Consider the following 21,492-nt stretch of genomic DNA (forward strand, 5'->3'; position numbering starts at 1 on the left):
TGATTTTATGTTCACATAAAGTTCTTGAACATTAATGACTTTATGAACCTTGAGAAGTATAAGTTTGTACAAATGATTACAGTTAAACAGTATTACAGCAGTTACACAGTCACAACTGAATGAAAACTATGTAAAGAATACAAAAAATAAATAAAATAGGCCATATGAAAGGAATTGAAGAATAACATTGATATGCTTTTTAAAATTAAGACAAAAACATTTAAAAAATATTTAAATATATGAGCCAGGATATATAGACATATCAAAATATAAAAGCAATAAAACAATGCTTGAAAGTGTCCTTAAAAATAAAACACATGTAACCACATAAGTAATAGCCTTAAAGGTATTTTATGAAGCATAAACCCAATGTAAAAATTTGTATTTGCATTAGTAGGCCTGTAACATCAGGGCAATAACTAGTGCCCAAGTATAAGTTTCGCCTTTTCAGACATTGTTCACCTATTAAAGCAGGAGAAGCCCAGGTGTAACTAATCACCCTAACGACGGCTCCATCCCTATATTAACATTGCTTTTCCTGCAATGACATTAAAACATCAGCTATGCAGGCATCATGGAGGTCCATTAAGTTAGAAAGATGTATGGCTGTATGTATTTATGTCCACATAGCTAAATGCAATTGCGATAAATCAACCGGTTGGAGCTTTTAATGTTAGCTCTAAGTAACTCGTTAACATTACCTTTGGGAGTCAGCAACGCTCACTTGAACAGCAAGCTAGGTATGTAGTTGTATTAGCATTTAGCATTAATTTTATCTAAATCTACCAAAGCACTTTGCTTTGCCTTTGTTAAATTGTTGTGTACTTATCGTGAGTTAGGTAACGTTAGCTAGCTACAGAAGCAAAAAAGTGACTTTATTTAGGTTAAAAAGCTGACACATTTGAAGTTAACAAGCTAACGTTACTTTGTAACACTGGTACTGAAATGTAGCCTAATGTTAGCTTACACAAATGTGTGTTCTATTCAGAAGTGTAAAGTCAGAAAAAAAGTAATTACCATAAAGTCAGACTCAGTTAATTGTAACGCGACGTACAGTAATCTGGCAAAACATCGAGGAGGCTTCAGCTACTTTCCATTGAAAATAATTCACGTTAGCAACACTGCTAAAGCATCTGACTGGTTCACTTTAGGATTGAGCGGGAACCTTACCCTCTGTCTCTCAGCTGCACATAGTACTGCATCTCCAGCATGTGTCTGTGCTCCTGCTGCCCCCAGGAGCTCCCTCTCGATGCGGCCCAGCCACAGGTGGAGGTCCTCCTGGCTAGAGGTACAGCGACTGGAGGCCTCCAGGGCCTGCTCCAGCCTCTGCAGCACATCCAGACTGCTCAGACTCAACACAGAGCAACGGATACGCAGAGCATCCATCTTCTCCTGCACCTGCTGGGCTTCCTCCTCTGAAATAAAGGACAGATCACAAACACTGGGCACATCAGCATGAGGTAAAACCAATATATTTGTGCAGACACTGGCAATATCCAAAAAAATATATAAGAGAATATTTTTAGGGATTGACAGGGTTTTATTTACAGGGATAAATATTGTAGTATTGATCCACAGAACTGACCTGTTACAATCACAGATCACAGATATCTGATGGAAGTTTTTCAGTTACACTGTTTTGAAACTTTAATCAGATTTCACACGACATCAAATGCACAAGCATGAATTAATATTATTATCTATACATTTAAACATTTTAAAATATTAAGATTGGTATTTAAAACTAATATTAATGTCTATTAGTCTTTTGTAGCAAACATTACCTGAAATTGCCTCCATCAGATCGTGTCCTGACTTTTGTATTTTCCCTAGCTCAGCAGTTTTGACTTGAATCTCCTCCACAACAGCCTAAAAAAAGGTGAAAGCATGCCAGAGTTATAATTCTCGACTCAAACAGCACAATGCATATTTACTGTACTGCACATGCAGTTGAACCATATGTGGTAGATTTTGAACCTTGGCCCTGTCTGTGGCCTCTGACAGATGCAGCATCACTCTCTCTGCATTGCGTAGTTCAGCGAGGGTCTGTTCCACAGATATGAGCCATTGCTGCAAGCTGTCTACTCCTTCCTGGAAGAGCTGGGCCCTGGGGAGAATGAGCTCCAGACTTGCCCTCCTACCAACAACAAAAATGTCCACTGATTGTTACCATTGGTGAGTAAGATGCATCATGCAGTGAGCCTTGCCAAAAGAAAGTGTGATATTGCGAGTAAAGGGAGCTGACCTTTGCTCTGCCTGTAGCTGTAAGGCCTCCCATTTCTGTTTGAGAGTGGAGAGCTTGATCTTTTCCTGCTCCCCCTCCTCTCCTGGGTGGGCCTCGACAAGCCGAGGGCCCTCCAACATCATGGAGTCCATGCTGCGCCTTCGGTCTGTTAGGAGGCGCTGCAGGAGCTGTGAAAGAACAGGTAAGGCCATACTTAATGAAATCAAGAAAGGTTTACTATTGATGAAGTGACTATTGAATTTAATCGAAACATTTTTGCCATTACTACAGAAAATGTCTACCTTATATTTGATATTTAAATGGACAGTTCACCCAAAAATCAAAACTACAATTTTTCCCCCTACCTGTGGTGCTAATTTTGTTAGGAATTTGCTATTTTTTTGGTGTGAGATGCCAATTGTTGGCGATATCGGCCATAGAGATGTCTGCCTTCTCTCAAATTTAATGGAACTGGATGGCACTAAAACTCAACAGCAATCTTTTTCCAGAAATCATGACCCAGTAAACAACATAATCCACAGACCTTGTTGTGAACAGTTTCACGTAGGAACTATTTTCTTTCTGCTGGACTACACCTGCCAACCGAATCACCACGCAGAGGGAAGAGTGCATCTGCTCATGGATGAGAGGATGAGGCTTGTGACAACATGAAATGTAAACATTAATGGCGTCCTCCTCAGCTGTGCTGTAATGTTAGCTAGCTCAGTGATACGTTTGGTTCATATAGTTTGATAAAAAAAACTGGGTCATGATTTCTCATGCATTTTTTGTAGTGCATTTTTGGTGCTTTGAGCACCACAGGCTGATTGCTATCAAGTTCCATTATAGTTGAGAGATGGCATCTGTGCAGTGTATATCTCCAACACTCTGCAACTTTAATTAAAACAATCTCGACTAATAAATAGCACTACAGGTAAGAGGAAAAACGTGTATTTCTGACTTTGGGATGGCCTGTCCCTTTACTTTCAGAGACATAACGTAGCTTGCGGTAAGAATTAACATTTATCAAAGCCCCATTCTTGTTAATTCTGCCTTTAGGTCAGCGTGGAGAAAAGCCCTGTCTCGTGTGTCAAGCTCACATTGTCAAGAGCCAGGCAGGTTTCACCTCATCCAGAGAGCTCACAATGGGTGTGATTACAGCTGAAAGGTGAGAGACTTCCCGTCTTTTTTTCATACCCCCAGGAAATACTCACAAAGACTTACTGAAGCTCATTGTGGCTATGAACGCCACCCATTCACTGCTGAATAGAACTGAATTTATATTGTATTTTCCGTGACCCCAGCACACCTTTCTATAGGTAAACCTTTGAGGTGTACTCCCACTACTATAGCCCTTCAAATATGTTTTTTGGAACATGAAATGAGGTGATCTGATGTTGGTGATAACAAACCTTTTGTTCTTGGAGCTGTGCTTTCACAACTTTGACCTCTGACGATGGGGGTTTCTGATTGGCTGTGAGCTCCTCTATCTCACAGACCCATGTGAGCAAAGCGTCCAGGTTTTGAAGAAATGTGTCAGAATCTGTTGACACATCCCTCAGTGCCAAGGCAGATCTTGGTCCCTTGAGAAAGACCATAACAAAAAAATAGATGAAGTATCAATTAATAAAAACACTGTAGGATAATTACTCCAGGTAATACATGGCTAGTTTTACTGTAACAACACAAGGAGGAAAGAATTAAGGGTAAAAACATACCCTCCATCTATCCAGGCTGGAATCCTGGTCTGAGCTTGAGTGTCCATCACTTTGGAGCTGCAAAATAAAGACAGTCCACATGTTGTTTCAATTCATAAAGTCACTGCTTTCTTGCCACGGTGTTATAGAAACAAAACACTGATTTTAAAGAACGAGTATAGGTGAGAAATTGAAGTTCAGATGACAGGAATGAAGGATGAAATGGAGGACAGATGAGATTTGTTGTGTTGTTTGTAGAAAGTTGGTGTTTTTATCAACCTCAGCGAGTTCCGCAGCGACACCGTTCAGGACTTTTACAGTTCTGGTGACTATGGGGTCCCCTCCTTTATCTCCATGTGGATACTCTGTCACTTCCACGATTTCAGTTACGATCGTCTCCGTCACCTCCGTCACCTCCGTAACCTCACGTGATGCCAGAGTCTTCCAGGACCAGGGGCTACCCTCTCTGGAGTCTCTCCTCTGGAAGCTGGCCCTCCTCTCTGCAGCGCTCTTGTCCAGGTGAGCCAAGGGGGATCTGGCAAACTCCGGAGGCACTGTTATCCTTGTTAGTGTCCCATTTCTGGATGTTTTTATCGGAGAAGGGCTGCCGTGCCACACATTATCCAAAGTACTGGTGCTCCTGATTGTGGAGGCAGGAGAGCTGCGGAGGGGTTTGTCCGAAATGGGAGTATGAGCCCCCTCCTCCCTCTTATGATCAATTTCCTGTGCCTCCTTGTCTTTCTGCACCTCTCCTTCCTTGTTTGCATCCTCCCTTGCTTTGTCTTTGACAGCCACTTCTGGTTTAGCCTCCCCATGTTGCTCAGGGGGCTGCCACTCTCTTCTTCGTTGGTAGCACTCCTTCAAGAAGTCCTCGTCTGACCTCACATGCTTGGACTTCTGGCCCAGGCAACTGGGCCGGCTGATGAGGTTTCCCATAGTCCTTCAGCCCAGAGGCTAGTGAGGTAATAGGTGAGGTAAGGCCCCTCGGCCATGCATGCGGAAGATCCTTCAGCTACCTAAAATAAGACAAGGGGGCTTTGGGTCATCATGCAATGAACAAGTGTGTAAATCAACAAAAAAAAATACCAATGATATTCTTTCTTAAAATCACGACTTCCCTGCTTTACAGTCACTAAATACTGCTTGCCACAGCTTACATTTTCAGAAAATTGCCATGAGACAAAAGGAACCCAGTCTATCGCATCCTTTATTTGCTAAATTTCTGTGCCAACATTGCCCTTTTCTTGGCACTGAAAGACCAGAGGGAACCACAGCAGAGATACTTGGCCTGGATGTTCGCTTTCCCTTTGTCTTCCTTTAGACCACATACACACATGTTCCCCATCCATCTCACATCACCATCCAAAATATTCTGGGCTTAGAAATCAATGTGACAGGCTTGTCGAGGATCCCACTGTTTAGCCTGGCACGCAGAACCATGGGCAAAGAGCCAGCTCTTTCTCTAACACAGCCTGGACCAGTCCTGGGAAACCCGTTAAGGATCTGATCAAATATGACAGCCATAAAAACGCAGACATCGCCTCATTTCTCAGGGGTGAAAACAAGAGGAGGTGGGGTAGGAACACAGAGTGGTATGAGGGCAGTGGGGGGTAGGTAGGAAAACAACAGCGATCAACAGTATACCAGTATCGTGTGCACTGTAAAATCATGGTGTTTTTATGGCAAAAAGCAAAACTACATGCTTTGCAATCATGATCAACGAGTGGGGCTGGTAGGATACAGGATGTTTCTCTCACTACACATTACTGAATGCCAATTTCAAATCCAACCATGAAATCGTCAACATCTTTTTTGGCTAAAATTAGTATGATACTGAAAAGACTCATTGCCAGTGACAATATCAAACTGTGCCAGCCTGTCTGCTTCCCCCTCAGCTCAGTGCCTTCATTGTTTTGACAGAAGGGTTAAAGGTGAATGTAATTATCTTGGTCTAGAGGAGCTGAGGTGAGCCCATCAGGAGATCACAGGGAGGGTTCCTGATGAGGCCGGGTCCTCCCTCTGAGGAGGGGTTGGACTAGTTCATTTACAATTAAACAGGTCACCTCAGGTCATGCCTGGTGACTAAAGACCTGTGGGGGGGCAATGTGGGTCAACAACAGGAAAATTGGGATGTTGGGTCCTCGAGCTACTGAGAAGGATTTTCCTTCTGGTTTAATAAAGCAGAAGAGGCAGATTTGCGGTGCTGTATGAGCGCAGTTAGATGCTTTAGTCAAGATTATGCTAAATATGCAGCTGTCTTATCTTTGCCAGAGGTTAGACACAAAGACAGTCGGCAGCCAGGGAGAACTTCACATTGTGCTACTGTCAATATCCACCTCATATTTGAAGGAAATCTCATGCGTGTGTCTCCCAAACTAGTTAAAATGAAGATTTATCACGGCTTTTAACGAAATGAGAATCTAAAAATGACCTACTTTAATATGATGGCTCCATGTGCATTAGGCCAGTAATTACCAACATCATGTATGTCTCTGCTGAGCAGATGATGTAGTCAGTGGATCCACAGGGGAGTACACAGTCAGATCAGAGAGTGGTGCCCAGACAAAGCCTCAGCCTCAAGATCAATGATTACCCAGTTAGCTCAGATCACTGCCCAGTGGTCTCCTGAGGAGGGCAGAGAGAGTGTCTGTGGCTGTGTTCATATGGGTTAACAATTCAAGAGAGAGGGTGTGCCGGGTCTGGTTACTGCAGTGCATGTGTGGTCGTTTGCTAAATTACACAGTTGCCACTACAGTGATCTCATAGCAAATGCATGTGAGGATATGCTGAGTAGTCTCATTAAAGCACACATGACACACTACCAGGAATATGTTATAAAAAATAAATATGTAGACTTATTGTTTTATTATGTCTACTTAACTGGGCCACTCAGACGCTGATATACAACATATTTTTGGGGCATTTTGATCATTTTGTAGTCCCAAAATAAGAATACCATGACATGACCTACATTATTCTACAGTCAAAGCAAATCGGGGAAACCCTCTCAAAATGCCTCAAGCCTGTATCTGATATACACCTCACACTTACTAGCATAATGATACTAACCAGAGAGCCAGGGAACCAGAGAACCTCTCCACCATTTAACTCATATTGCGAATGACCTACCCATCCCATTACTTAACCTATTTTAAAATGGGCCCTTAATTCAGACCAGCCCTTTCTGTGCTCTCAACAGTGATTTATGATACATGACTGCAGTCCATTTCCTGATGAATTTGATTACGACCACAGTCTAGCGACTTTTTCATGCAATCGAAATATGAAAAAAAATCTTTATATTATTGTTTACAAATACTGTGGTTTCACATTTCATGTTTAGTTCTTATCTAAAACTCAAAATGGGAGACACATGTATGTATTCAGATTTTTTGAGAAAAGCCTCACTTATCAGAATATTATGAAAAAAAATCTAATGTTCGCCCTGCATATTGCATCAATTTAACAATTTGCATCATACAAGAAGCATCCTGTGAGTGGGTTTGTAATTAGCAGCAAAACAATAATCATCAATCACAACAGTAGAGCGCCATAATGTTGTGTCACTGCTGTGTGTCTGCCTCGGTTAACGGTGGTCCTGAAGTAGTAATCATGGTAGTGGTCCCTAATCAAGGATGGCAGCTGCTCATTCACCCATGAGACTCGTAACATTTTAGGGTGGATATTGTACAAGGTCACACATTCACCTCAAAGACAGCCTTCAGAACATGCAACACAAAGCTACTGTATCGAATCTAAAGTCAACATGGCTTTGGTAAAATGAATAGTTACTAAACATGGCCATGCCTACTGAGGTGCGTTAAATCTTGATCAGAATTCTGAATCCTTTCAAGTTATCCAAGCAGCTAAAAGACAGTTTTCAAAGAGCAAACTGTTGAACTAAATAAAATATACTTACATCAGAATGATCCATTCACAATGATGTTGTCTCTACTGGAATATTTTATTGCCTGCTGCCCTTGTATTTTTCATTTGGCTAGAGTAAATGAAGAAACAACTCCGTCACTGTCACATGGCTCCCTCAATCGCAAAGTCCAAAACCAAACTCTCTCTGAGCCAAACCTACGTTACTGGCAGTTTTGGCGGTTTGAAGCTTACGTGAACCACACTTACCCAGAAGCACAGTTGAGCCAAACAGCATGAGTAAAGGAATCCAGCCAGTCCTCAATCACCATTCAGAAAAGAGAGATAGGGGAAAAAAAATCCAGCTTTGTTTGAGCATCCTTTGAACGGCCTCCCAGCTCCACCATCCCAAACATGAACGCTGCTCACACACACATACATTCTCCCTCCAACGCACACTCAATCAAGTCCACTCATTCACACATGCCCACATACAAACACACTTTCTAAACACACTCACACATGTCCTGATAACTCATGCTTTTCCGTTGCCCACAGTCACAGGCAAACAATGTCCTCCTTTCCCCTCACAGCGCACCCCTCCCCTCCCCTCATTTCACTTCTCCTCCCACCAGCTCTGCTCCTCTCCCTTTCTTCTTTGTTGTGGGAGCTGTGATAGAGGAATTCCTTCCTTGTTAACGCCGCCGATGGGATAGTGCACCCAGATGGAGACAATGTATTCCAACGGCTCAGTTGAACTCCCACAGTTCCCAGCCAAGAGCAGTTTTCACATGGAGGTCAGATTGAGCCGGTTCCATATAACGGCAAGGCGGTGGCATTCTCACCAGCGCTGCTGCTGCTGCTCAGGTTGCTCCTGTACCAGGCGGCAAGGCGGCAAAGTGCCCCCTTTACCTACCCCAAGCTTTTTTTTTTTTTCCTCTCACTCTCTCCCCCTTCTCATCGAACAAAGCCCCTCCTCTGGGTCTGACTGTGGCTCAGAAACTCCATGCTGCTTCTGCTTGAAAAATGGGATGGGTGGGGAGCAAAAAAAGGAGAGTTTTCTAAAGACCCCTGGGCCGCCCTTGGAACATTCACATGTTAAGTGACAGCTGCCTCAGTCCATTCCCTCTCTCGATGGCGAGGGAGAGAAGTGCAGCCTACAAAAGAAGGGACCCACACCCACCCTTGCTACCCACCCACTCACACATTCACCCCCAACCCCCTTGCAGTCCCCTCTCCCCCATTCAGAGTCAGTGCAGCAGTCTCCACAGCAGCAACAAAGACGACTAATTACTGTAAAACATCTCAGATTACTTTTCAACTCAGCTCCAGCCGTTGCAACCCCGGCCCATAAACAAAGAGGCTGGAAGCAAACACACACACACACACACAAAAATAGAGAGCAATGGGAAGATAATACGGAGTCTTTCCCTGCTTTTGGCATGGGAAAGCAAAGGAAGGACCCCTATGGTGAAATTCTATCATGCCCCATTTCAATAAGTCACAATATTTGCCTTAGAAATGCAGAGCACCACGCATACTGTATGCAAACACCATGATAGCAACAGTTACTCACATTTTTTTGGTGTTTGAACCATTTGAACTTTTTCTGTTAAATATATGCCAGGTGTTTGTTTAGATATGTGACATAGGATTAACACTAGTTTTAATACACCAGAAATATCTTCCTGGAAATTATGTCGTTTGCAGGTGCACCAAAACCCAGCAGAAGCATGCATACAGGTGACTGTCTCACAAAGAGAGTTTATGCCCCAAATCCTGCCCTCTTTAGTCCTTTCCCTCTGTCTGTCTCCAGCCAACCAAATAATCAACCAATCGACTGATCCACCAAATGCGTGCATGCATGTACAGTACACACACCCACACACTCTCTCTCACAGTCTTGCAATAAACATTCACACACAAACACACGCATGCATGCATGCATGCAGATACCCGCCTCTGAGCCTCCTCCCTAATCCACAAAGACACTTATTGAGTGCTGGGATTAGTTAAAGGAGAATGCATCTGAAGGAAAACAAACCTTCAGTAACCAATCACATTGAATTTACATTTTTATGCTATATCTTTTAACATAAAATATATAATTTGCCTGTATTTAATCTCTCAGCCAGTGATGTCAGAAATGGCAGTATCTTCCATGAGTAGGAGAAACGTTTATGTCTTTCTGCTTACATTCCACAGTGCAAGTACATACATCAGTACCACTCGCTCCAGTTTAAAGTGCCTTCTGTGTTACATGTGAGGGGAAATGTCTTTGAAACCGTCAATGCAAACCTGGTTTATTCAGCGTGATATGTGTGCAGAGTCCTGATTTATTTGGTCTGTACCAAAGGATCATGGTGTAGCTCCATTAACACTGTGCAGGCGATCATGCAGGGTCCATGCTTTTCCAAGTTAAGCACAAACGGTAGTTCAACTAAGGATACAAGTTTAGTCATTTTATTGTGGTGTTAGTCATAAGGCTAAACTTAATTTTGAAGGCTGGCACTAAACAATAAAAAGAGTCTACAGCCATGCCAGTAGCCCGGTGAGGCTGTTCGTAGACATAATGGTGATTTGAACTAAATGCTAACATGCAGATCTTTAGCAATGACATTTGCCATGTTCATCATAGTTTAACCCTAAGTTAGCATGCTAAGAACATATAACTCAAGTATAGTTGGTGGAAATGTCATTTGTTTTGCAGGTACAGTATTGGATCATAAACCAAGGTATTGGAAAAAAAAAATTAATTAAACCTAAACAAATTAGACCAAAAGTCACTGGAATATTTACTTAAGGGACTTTAAAAATATGTAGCAAAGTTGGAGTCATCCTCTAGGGACCATAAATGCGTGTAAAATTGTTTATGAAAATCCATTCAATAGTTATTTAGATGTTTTAGTCTTGACTAAAGTGGTTGACCGACTTTGCCATCCCCATAACCTGCTAATGTTGCTAAAACTCGCATAACCTGACATAACCTAGGAAACTGCACTTTTTCTTAGCCTGTTGAAGGCTGATATGATCTGGCTTAACTATGATTAGTGAAGGTTAAGTTTAGAATATTTACATGTAGGTGTTTTCTGACAGTTTAATTGATAGAAAATAATAATTTGAGAAAACTACTTCTAAAAATCTCATCTAAAAATATTTCCAAGTGCAGCTCTATTCAATCTACCATGTTATTGTCTGCTTAGATATTTATTCAATAGTATTTGGAACCTCATGAATGAGCAGGAAAGATGCTGGTGGTGGCAAAAATATGCTGTTAATTCTGCTTTGGCAGCTGCTTCAGATTTTCAGAGCTGTCCCCAGTCCCTTACATTACTGTCCCATTTCTGACCCCCCGCCCTCCTCCAGACTTTATGCAAATAGTGATAAAAACAATGGCAAAGAAAAAAGACAACTGAAAATGCCTGTCACTGTGGTGGATAAGAGAGAGAGAGTGAAGTGAATAGAATGACCCATGTGGGGTCAAGTTATTTAACCCCTGAGTACTTCAGTGCTGATGCAAGAATTCCCAGCCTCTCCTTAGTTATACTACAAAAAAGATCCATATTATTTCAATGTTGGAGATGTACAGTAGTACACAATCCATAAGTTATGAGCATTGTTGGCTGACAAGACACAGATCAGGCAGCTCAACTGTTAAAGACAAAGCACAAACACACACATAGCTGTTTCTCTGGGTCACTTGGAGAGCCAGTGTCTTTAGCTGCTTAATGAACAAGTAAGGCTCACATTCCCCGTCCCCCCTTTCTTTATCTGAAAGGAGCTGGCAGTGATGAGGCACCACTTTTCCAGGAAGACATTGTTTTCAAACCATGACACCTGATCCCCGCTTTCAGCATCGTCCAGCCCCCTCTGTACTAATTAAATGATTTTGCCAAAAATCTCTCCTCTCCATTTCACACTGGGTGCATATAGAGCCTGTACACAGTTCTTAAAAAGACAAGAGCTGATGTGGTTAAAGAGCAGCTGGCAAGCTCAGCTATGCAGTGATGCAATAAGCTGCTGCTGGTGGCAAGAAAGGAAGCTCATCTTTCCGTCAGCAGCTCCCATTATCCTTCCAAAATGCATGTGATAATGGAGTGGACACGGGTGGGGAGATGAGTTTCCAAATTAATATAATTCCAAATTAGCTTCCAATGGGAGCCCAAATTTGATCGCAGATCCCATGTGCCAAAGGACCTGAGAAAAAAAAAGATTAATTTTACGGGCTCGTTTCCCCCCTCCTCTGCTATCTCAACCTCTCTGCTGCTTTCAAATTAAATAAGACCTCAATGGCTCCTCTACAGAACATGGTAATTAGCCCTCTTCATGAGAAATGAAAAAAAGAGGGGGTCCCTTTTAAGGGTCAAACCAGAAGCAGCATTCAGCATGCACACTGTCATTTATCACCGAAAGAGGTTGCTTCCAAGAAAAGTGGATGAAAGGCTGATGGGCTTCCCTACTGGGTTTCCCGGCACTGCTGGGCCGCGCGGATGCTGGAAAACACAGCCATGTGTGAGCCAAGGATTTAGCCACTTGGGGATAGAGGAGCTCAACTCATCATCAGCTCTGTCTTTGAGTCAACTGCACCCAGGAAGAGAGGATTTACAGCCATAAGTCCACATTTTACATTGAGCACAGGAAGGCACGGGCAATAAAGCAAGAGGCCCCACGCTGCCATTAAACCTGATAAAGTGTGTGAATCAAAAAATCTCTTATGGGAGAGATAACCCAAAGTACTATAAGATGAAAATCAATTTGACACGCCATGCCAGAGAATAACAGTCAACTGGGTATAACATTTAATCTCAACTTGAGTCTGTAAAATAAACAGGTTTATCACCATCTAAGCATCCTCCATTGATTCATAGCAGTGAAAACAAGCCCCCTTTTTCCCTAAAGGTTATGACAGCACCAGAGAGCAGGGACGCTGTTTGCTGGCTGTCAGAAACAGAGAGGAGAGGATAATAGGCTGTGATCTCTCACCCCTCTTCCTGGGCCTGTTTGTAAGTTGTGTGTGCATGGCGTATTTGGGATGCAGCATCTGCCACAGGCCCAGGGAAACCAGAGACCTTTAAGACACAGAGAGCCTTTATCCGGAAGAGCCTCACCAGCAGGGGGGCAGGGAAGCAAAAAGAGGAACTTTTGACCTCAACCTGACTGTCACAGTGAAGAGATGTCATCCTGACCTGTCAGTGTCGTAATGGTCTGAGACAGTGTAAAAAGAAAATTCAAAGTTGGTATTGAAAGACATCCAAATTTCACTCTTACCCGGATGTGTAAGGATCCCATGCTCATGGCTACTGCCTCTCATGAAAACTGACAGTATTACTGACATTATCCTGGACCTTAGTTGTCTGACATACCCCTGTATCCCTTTGACACCAACCGTGATGTCCCAAATGTGTTAATTACGCGTGAATTCATAAGTGGATGCTATGCTATTTTAAGTCTGTTCATACAAAGTATCATTAATTGTGTGTCAAGTAACACATTACGTTAATACAAGTGGGTATTGTTACAATATTATAGACATAGTGATCCTAAAATTTGTTTCTGGTCAAGGTTGCATTTGTATTACTACCACTTGGAGAGGCAAAAGACCCAATATACCAATTTACCCACTGGGGTACAAATACCTTTGGTTGGGAGTCACTGTCCTAGAGAATATTCCATGATGTACTTCTTGATATAATATTATATTACATGTCACTACCATTATTTAGCACTGCAAGGTACGAGCATTTGCCACAATATAATCCTGATATTTTACATCTTATTAATAAAATGGACATTTGTAGTAGTCATCAGTTAAATCAAGGATGTACTAAAGGTTCCAGACAGTTTTATGACCTCCCTCTAATAATTTACGGGGAACTCTGACCAAATGAAATTTTGTCAGCTATTAGGTATTAATCTAAAGATATTTTATCTACAACGTTGAGATTAATAGCTTGTTTGGCCTGGAGAGTAGCCATTGATGAAGTAATGTTACTTCAAGGTCCATTTAGTAGCTGCTTTGGAGCTTTTGATCATATCACATACTTTTGATTGTACAGTATCACACTTAAGCAAGTCCTTCTTTAAATAAATCCTTAAAGTGATCAGAGGACAGAAAATTTCAGTATCTACCATTCCATGACACCTGGGCAACTCCATCTACCGAGGAAGATCATGTGATAGGATTGAAAGCTCTAGAGCAGCATGATCCAGGCCTGATCTGGTGTTGTGTATTTTAAAATTTTGTAAACATAAGCTAACTTCAAAGATTTGTAGTGATTTGTTCATTGGGTTATTGGTCTATTAACAATCCTTTTCATATTTAAACTTAACTGGTCCATGAGATATGAAAGTGAATGGCATTACCATTTGAAATGCTTATTATGTTCATGCCTGACAACCTCCAGTTTGAGGCTCATATGCATCCCAGTGTTGATGGGAAAAACAGTTTAAGATGTGCCAGTGCATGCCTTGTGTTAAGGAGCAGGTGTATATCTCTCTCCTGTGTATTGTAGAAGGGTCTATGTATGGGGGGCTGCTGAGGGATGTCCTCATTCATGCAGCTAACTAACGAGTCCCCCAGGCCCAGACTGCAAACAGCAGTGCAGCAGACTAACAGCATTACCATGACAAAGGTCTGTGGTCGGATGCAGTATGATAAAGGCATGGTAGAGATAGAAAGACACCCCCTTATTTCACACACTCTCGTTGGGGGTCAGACTAAAGCTCTCCAAAGTGTTTGAGCTTTCATGACTTGATAATACATGCCTGTGCATCGTGCACGTCAGTCCCCAGGAAATGAGACAAAATGGTACATAGAAAAATAATTTTTAAGTAAGAACGTCCGCTGCTGAAGAATGTTTTTTCTTCCCGAGATGGTTGGTTTCTCCAAAGGTCATACAGGTTCAAACGCAGATCGTATTTTGTCTCTTGGCCCTTCTTTAACTATACAATCAATTAATGGCTCAAACACTCAGTCAGGACAATGGAACACATCTACTTCAATGGACCATATAACTAAATCAACCAAAACCAGTTTTTACTATAACAATAAAAACATCAAACACTCTTGATGCTTTTGTGTTGCTGATTCACAGCTCATTGAAGAGGGAGCAGTCACCCTTCACTAAGGATATTTAAATAAATTATTACCTCACCATCTCACTGCACTGTGGAGCTGTAACATGTCAGTGTTTTGAGCTAGAATGGCTTTCAGTCGCTGCTGTACAGTAGATTAAACTACATGAAAATATGTTCTATCTACAGGCTGAATTAATTTATTCAGTGTCCATGAACAATACCCAACAAGATAAGACACAGTGTCTCTGTTTTATTGGTCCATTGTATGAATTAGCAATATTTAATCAGCAAAATCAGACTTTTAGTAACATAAACGTTTCTCACACGCAGAGCTCCTTTGGAGATAGACGTAATCTGATTGGTTGAGTTGGACCCGATTGGAGGAACCTAAGCAAAAACTGTTTAATGGCCAATTTCACTGATTGGAAAATAAGAGACCGGGTGAGAACAGGTGGCTGACATTAGCAATGCTGTGCTAAGATTAGCTTGGTAGCAAACCTGATGTGACTACATATGCATAGTATGTGCCGTGGTGGAAAAAGCACTCATATCTTATAATTGAGTAAAAGTACTTATACCACAGTGTAGAAATACTCTGTTATGAGTAAAATTTCTGCATTCAGATTTTTACTTGAGAAAAAAATACACAAGTATTTGCATTAAAATATACTTAGAGTACCAAAGGTAAAAGTGCACATCATGTAGAATGGCCCCTGTCAGAAATATATATGTATATGTATTTGAATGTTACAGCTACTATGCTATTATTTTCCTATATTCTATGACGTGTATGTACGCTGTAAACAAATGTGTACTGTTTAATGTAAAATCAATAAAAACTGTTAAAGGAAAAGATATATATATGTGTGTGTATATATATATATATATATATATATATATATATATATATATATAAAGATATACATTATTGGATTATAAGTATTGATGCATTATGTTTGCCACATGAGTGCTGTAACTGCTAAATGTGGAGTTGATTTTATTACTGCTGAGTTGTTTAATGTAGAATAATCCATGATTATTTATATTATTTATTATATTTAGTTTTAATAATCTGGATCTACAAGGCAAATAGTAACTAAATGTATTAAATGAATTCAGAGGTGTAAAAAGTCAAGGTGTGGAGTAGAAAATACGAAATTGCAGAAAATGGAAATACTCAAGTAAAGTACAAGTACCTCAAATTAATATCCTACTTGAGTACTCAGTTACATTCCACCACTGCATACGTTGTACTATTTTAAAGTTCTTCCCTTGTCATTTCAAGCGTCAGTCATTCAGCAAATACTTGGCCCATATTTAGAATTGCCTTGAGATTTTTTTAACCCAGATTTTTAAACACATTTTTTATCATGGTAACACAATTTCAGACTTGAGCTTTGACTGACAAATCTTTGTTCAAATATTGGTATAAATGGTTGTATGACAAAGTCTACAGTTGGTGTTCAATAAATGCCTCCATAGTCAAATCTGAGTGCTCTTACCATAAAGATCCTGCTTTTCTTTTATTCTGCCCCCTTGCCCCCTTCCTCCCATCTGAGTCTAATGTCTTTTCAGTGTGTGTGCTCATGTGTGCAAAGGGCCTCCAGTGCCAAGCACTTCTCTAGCCTGGCTGTCCAGGCCAGGCACAATGGAGCCTGATTCCCCAGCCCCTCTGTCCCCCTGTGGCCTAAAGAAGTCTCCCTGCAGGAGCGGACCACCACCTCAGTATCCGTCCGAGTATGTCGGACTTTGAAAGACCTCCACAATCCCTTTCCTCTTTTCCTTGATGCTCAGTTAACTTGAGTGTTAGTCTTCTGACTAGCATGACTCAATGGTTCATTTTGGTCTTTGCTCTTTATTCTCAGATATTCTGTGTAGGGACCAGTGTTACTGTTAAAATCAGATAAGAACTATCTGCATTTATCTTCACAGGGAAAGTAACATGTTGCAGTAGGTAATGCAAAAGGATGATAAAAATACAGGATACATCATGGGGGAAATTGAATGAAAATAAAATATAATGTGAGAAAAACATCAGAAAACAATATAAACCAAAATTCAAACTATTATGGTTAGTAATCATATTGATAGATGCAGTAATTCCTTCACCGGTACAATAAATTGCATCAAAGATGAAACATTAGACAGCATTTTTCCCCATGATCATGGATTCTTTAGCATCTGTTATGCATGCTTGCCCAGCACCATAGGGATGGTGGATTATATGAATGAGGTTAAACACAACTCACTGACTTCATTTGGAGACACATTCAGATTCCTCCCTACCCATGCAATTACACATGCACCAACATCTGGTAATGCAAGTTCTTTTCACTTACTGTGCAAGATTTACAACACTTTCAACTCCTTGTATCTTCTAGAATAATTTTAAAAGGCCTTTATTATTATTATTTTGATTTTCAGTCTCTTGGCTTACTGCCCACCATAGAAGGGACCACTGTGCGCTGGCTTCTCCGAGAATAGGCTATCTCAACAACTATTAGATGATTCACCTTTAAATTTGGTGCATGGACCCATGGAGGATGAGGCCCACTTATATTGATGATTCCTGACTTTTCAAAAAGTGCCACCATGACATTTATGTTCGCTGTTTTGAGTACAATGTCTCAAACAGCTATATTGCAATGAAATTTTTGACATTTATGTTCTGCAGAACGTAAACTTCTCCTCTAGTACTATCTTTAAGTCAAAATATTTTCCCCAATAGTTTGGCTTATGATGAAATGACTGCACAAACTAATGTAATTCTCATCAGCCTCAGCTGTGCTTTTTGTTCACTGCTAATTAGCAAACATTAGCATGCTAATATGCTAGGTGATGAACATAGTAAACTACAACTGCTTAGCATCAGCATGTTAGAAATGTCACTGTGAAAATGTTAGCATGCTGATGTTAGCACTCAGCTTATAAAGCACTGCTGTGCCTTAGTACTGAGCCACAAGCTTTTTTTTTGCAGTGTTATGCACTTTGCAGTGTTGATGATAAAGCAGTGTTGTTGCAGTGTTGTTGCATTGTTTCCCAGTGTGATGGGAACACAGGGCCTCACCAGTGTCTTTGTAGCCTTCGCACAACTGTAGTTGATGGACACACACAATGAGAGGGAGCGAGAAACAAAGAGCTGAGACATGACTGATGGATTTCTTTTCATGCGGACTAGCTTGGCAGGATGTACAGTGCAAAGTGTCCAATGCCTGATAATATTCAGTGACTTGAAATTTGATGGTGGCCAAAAAAAAAAAGTAGCATACTGTTGTCCCCTCAGGTGGCGAATGGGCTGAGTGAAAGGTAGAGAGACAACAGAAGGCAGACAGACGGTAAACCCAACTAACCCTGGGGTCCAGAGGAGGCAGCCTCATCTCCATGCTCTTAAGCCACTGTCTCAGTGCTATAATTTGACCCCTGAACTCACACTGCCATTGACTCAAGTCCTCCAGGTCCCTCCTAAAACAGAGAGGAGCAAAACAAAACATAGGGAATTATACTGATCATATTTTACAATCAAATATCTTAAACATATGTACTAAACAGGATCATCTAAATCAAGCCAAATATGGTATTCAAGTTATTACTAATCTGTTTATAGGGACAGATTGGTAATATGCTTTCTTGTAATGTACCTTATCTTATTTTCAGCTGTCTCAAGCTGTTGTTTGTTGTGTCATATCATGAGCAGCATGAAGCACTCAGTTATTTTTCACACTGCATTCATAGTAATCTTACTATATAATGACGAAAACTCTGTGTGTCTGTTCCACATTTCTCTCCTCATTGACTTGGTCAATCCATGTGAAATTTGGCACAGTGGTAGAGGGTCATGGGAGGATGCGAATGAAGCATTATTACATCAATTGGCCAAAGGGGGGCGCTATAGCAACCGATTGATAATGCAAACTTTGAATGGGCATATCTCATGCCCCATATGTCGAAGAGACATGAAACTTTGCACAGAGATGCCTCTTCTCATGAGGAACAAATTTGCCTCAAGGAGCCCATAACTTCTGGTTATATAGATTTTCAGCCATTTTGAATTTTTTGAAAAACACTTAAAATCGATCTCTTCCTAGGAAGTTTGACCGATCAGCATGAAACTCCATGAACATAATCTAGGGACCAATATCTAAAGTTCCCTCTTGGCAAAAGTTGGAAAACTTACTATAACTGAGCTTCTATAAGGCAACGAATATTGCGGAGGGCGTGGCTCATCACATAAAGGTGTATAACCGATTACCACGCAAGGCATATGACCACACATAATCTGAGGGGACCCCTCCATTATTGACCCAATCAAACAAAATGGGGGCGCTAGAGAGCTAATTTATTATCTAGGCCTTTAAATGCTTAAAAATGGCTAAAATGTGGCCAATCGCTGTGGCTCCCCCTGTGGCTGAATGTTTTTTTTGTTTTTTGTTTTTTCTAATTTTTGGTATGACTAAGTCATGGTATGGTATGCTGTACATATTCACGGAAACTGTGTCATTCTGTCAGTCAGTCATTCTGTCTGTCCCACATTTTTCTACTCACTGACGTGGTCAATCTATGTGAAACTGCACATAGGCATTGAGGATTGGCATAGGTAGAAGGTGACAAAGCTACCAATGGGTATGGACTAGTACAGTGTATTTGTTGAATGACTCTGGACTCTTACTGCAAATGTGTACTTCAAATTTGAATGCTTGTAATGACAGGAAGCAGGAAATTGGGAAAGCAGGCACAAAGGAAAGCCATGACCTGTACTTAAGCAGGAAGAGGTGAAACAAAGCCTTCAAGAATTCTTATCAAAGGATAATATGACCAGGGCTTAGAAAAATATCTCATTAGGGAGGCATCTGCTCTCTGTCTCTTTGTCCGTTGGGCTGGAACTGTAGTTTTCTTGTTTCAGTATGTTTCAATTAGATGTTTTACACTGTGTGCTCAGTTCACAATTCACAGCTCTGTCTCTGTGCTGCTGGCAGTTGCAGACGCACTGCTCTACAAAGCTGATACAATTGAGCAACTGTCGTCACGGGCTGTGTGTTTTCTTTTAATGTGACTGTTGGTGGCCACTTTCAGTCAAGCAGGTCTCATTTGGATCACAGTATTTGCTTCAAATATAAAATAAGTTAAATTCAAAAGTATCAGCTTATGTGATGTTGCTCAGGTAGTGCTAATTGGCTATGAACTAAAATTCCTCATTACCTCTGCCAAGGAGGTTATGTGTTCGCTTTGGTTGGGTTCTTGTTTGTCTGTTTATCAGCAGGATTATGGAAAAACTACTGGTCTGATTTTTATGGCACTTGGTGGAAGGGTGTAGCATGGGCCACGTTAAAACCCATGACATTTTGTAGTGGGTCTAAATCACGTAGCGGATACACAAATTATTATTCACTTTCATTAAGGTTGTGAGATTCACACTGGACACAAACAGATCTAAGTGTGCTTTGTCTGACATTTGGGAAACATGTTCAAACTTTCTGAGAAGAGGCAATATTTACCATGAAGTTTGTGATCGTGGACTTTAACCATGTCACTCTGATCTTCCATCCCCTGATTCTAATAATTTTGGAAATACATTACATATATGGTGGTTGAGCTTGCAAATTTCCATATCATAGAAGGTTGGACTATTGACCTCAGCGGAGGTCTGTGCTCTGCAAGTTTGCTTCTTGTTTGGTATTTCTTTGAGGTTGGGTGTTAAGTTGAACAGATGTTATAATTTGTCAGTCAATCAAGGATGCAAGTTACCTATTACTGTGGCAAGAATAAATGACATTGTTATACATTAGCATACCCATATCTCTGATCCTGTGATGTAGGTGTTGGTGGTCCAAACACAGAACTTCCTTTATCCTGCATTGGAGAGAAAATATACAAAATGATCCTTGTTCTTGTGCTTTGTTTACTTTTAGAGCATTTCCAGCCGTTTGATCTTCATTCATTCATTTCTGTATACAGGATATGATGATTCTCTGCGGTCTTACCTCCCTGTCCCCAGCGTCTGATGCAGGGAGTATTGGGAGGGAAAGGGTCAGATCAGAGTAGTCAAGGGAGCTGAGTGAAGAATTCTGAGAGGTGAATGCCCCGTTTCTTCTGTTGGCAGGCTCCTCCATCAAGTTCAGTGGCTGATGTTGGCACATAGAACAAAATATGTTTGCATCTGTTATGAAGGAGTGGGGTGTAACTCCACATGAATGCCAGTACTGTCCAAGGGAGAGGTGATATCTAATAATGATCTAATGGTGACTTAGGTCTTTTACACTCTGATCAGAACACATTCAGTGGGAAAATGTGCCAATTTGTGGTGAGATGAAACAGATATTATGTAGGTAGTAGTGTAAAATCATCAGCCTTCAAAAACCCAGTCAGTCCCTCATTAATCTGACAATACCTAATCATTATAGTAAACACAGACCTCAGTGGGTTCATATCATGTTCATCTGTAAAGCAAATATTGGACTAGTTATGTTTCACCTAAGTCACTTGGTTCCTGAGATCAAAGTAGGTCAGTATAACACTGCCCTCATGTGGTCATGTTTTTTCCAGAGGGTAGAGTTATATAGCAGGGATGCCACTGGGTTGACATGACAGTGTTTCGAGACCTCACATGGAATATTACTGCAGCTTATAGCCACT

At 41.1% G+C, this 21,492-nt stretch overlaps 1 protein-coding gene across 1 annotated transcript in view; it reads right to left on the reverse strand.

Moving 5' to 3' along the window:
• The window catches only part of LOC117265409 (plectin), a 199,793-nt gene that overhangs the window by 14,717 nt on the left and 163,584 nt on the right, over positions 1-21,492 (reverse strand). The window contains exons 34-42 of the mRNA XM_078171229.1: positions 20,841-20,981; positions 18,293-18,324; positions 4,201-4,861; positions 3,943-3,999; positions 3,637-3,807; positions 2,246-2,412; positions 1,978-2,137; positions 1,785-1,869; positions 1,171-1,415 (exon numbers count right to left, since the gene is read on the reverse strand). Of these exons, the coding sequence (XP_078027355.1) occupies positions 1,171-1,415; positions 1,785-1,869; positions 1,978-2,137; positions 2,246-2,412; positions 3,637-3,807; positions 3,943-3,999; positions 4,201-4,861; positions 18,293-18,324; positions 20,841-20,981 (1,719 nt within the window). The remainder of the gene's footprint in view (positions 1-1,170; positions 1,416-1,784; positions 1,870-1,977; positions 2,138-2,245; positions 2,413-3,636; positions 3,808-3,942; positions 4,000-4,200; positions 4,862-18,292; positions 18,325-20,840; positions 20,982-21,492) is intronic.

This window comes from Epinephelus lanceolatus, chromosome 10 (assembly GCF_041903045.1).
Source record: "Epinephelus lanceolatus isolate andai-2023 chromosome 10, ASM4190304v1, whole genome shotgun sequence".
Classification (NCBI taxonomy): domain Eukaryota; kingdom Metazoa; phylum Chordata; class Actinopteri; order Perciformes; family Serranidae; genus Epinephelus; species Epinephelus lanceolatus.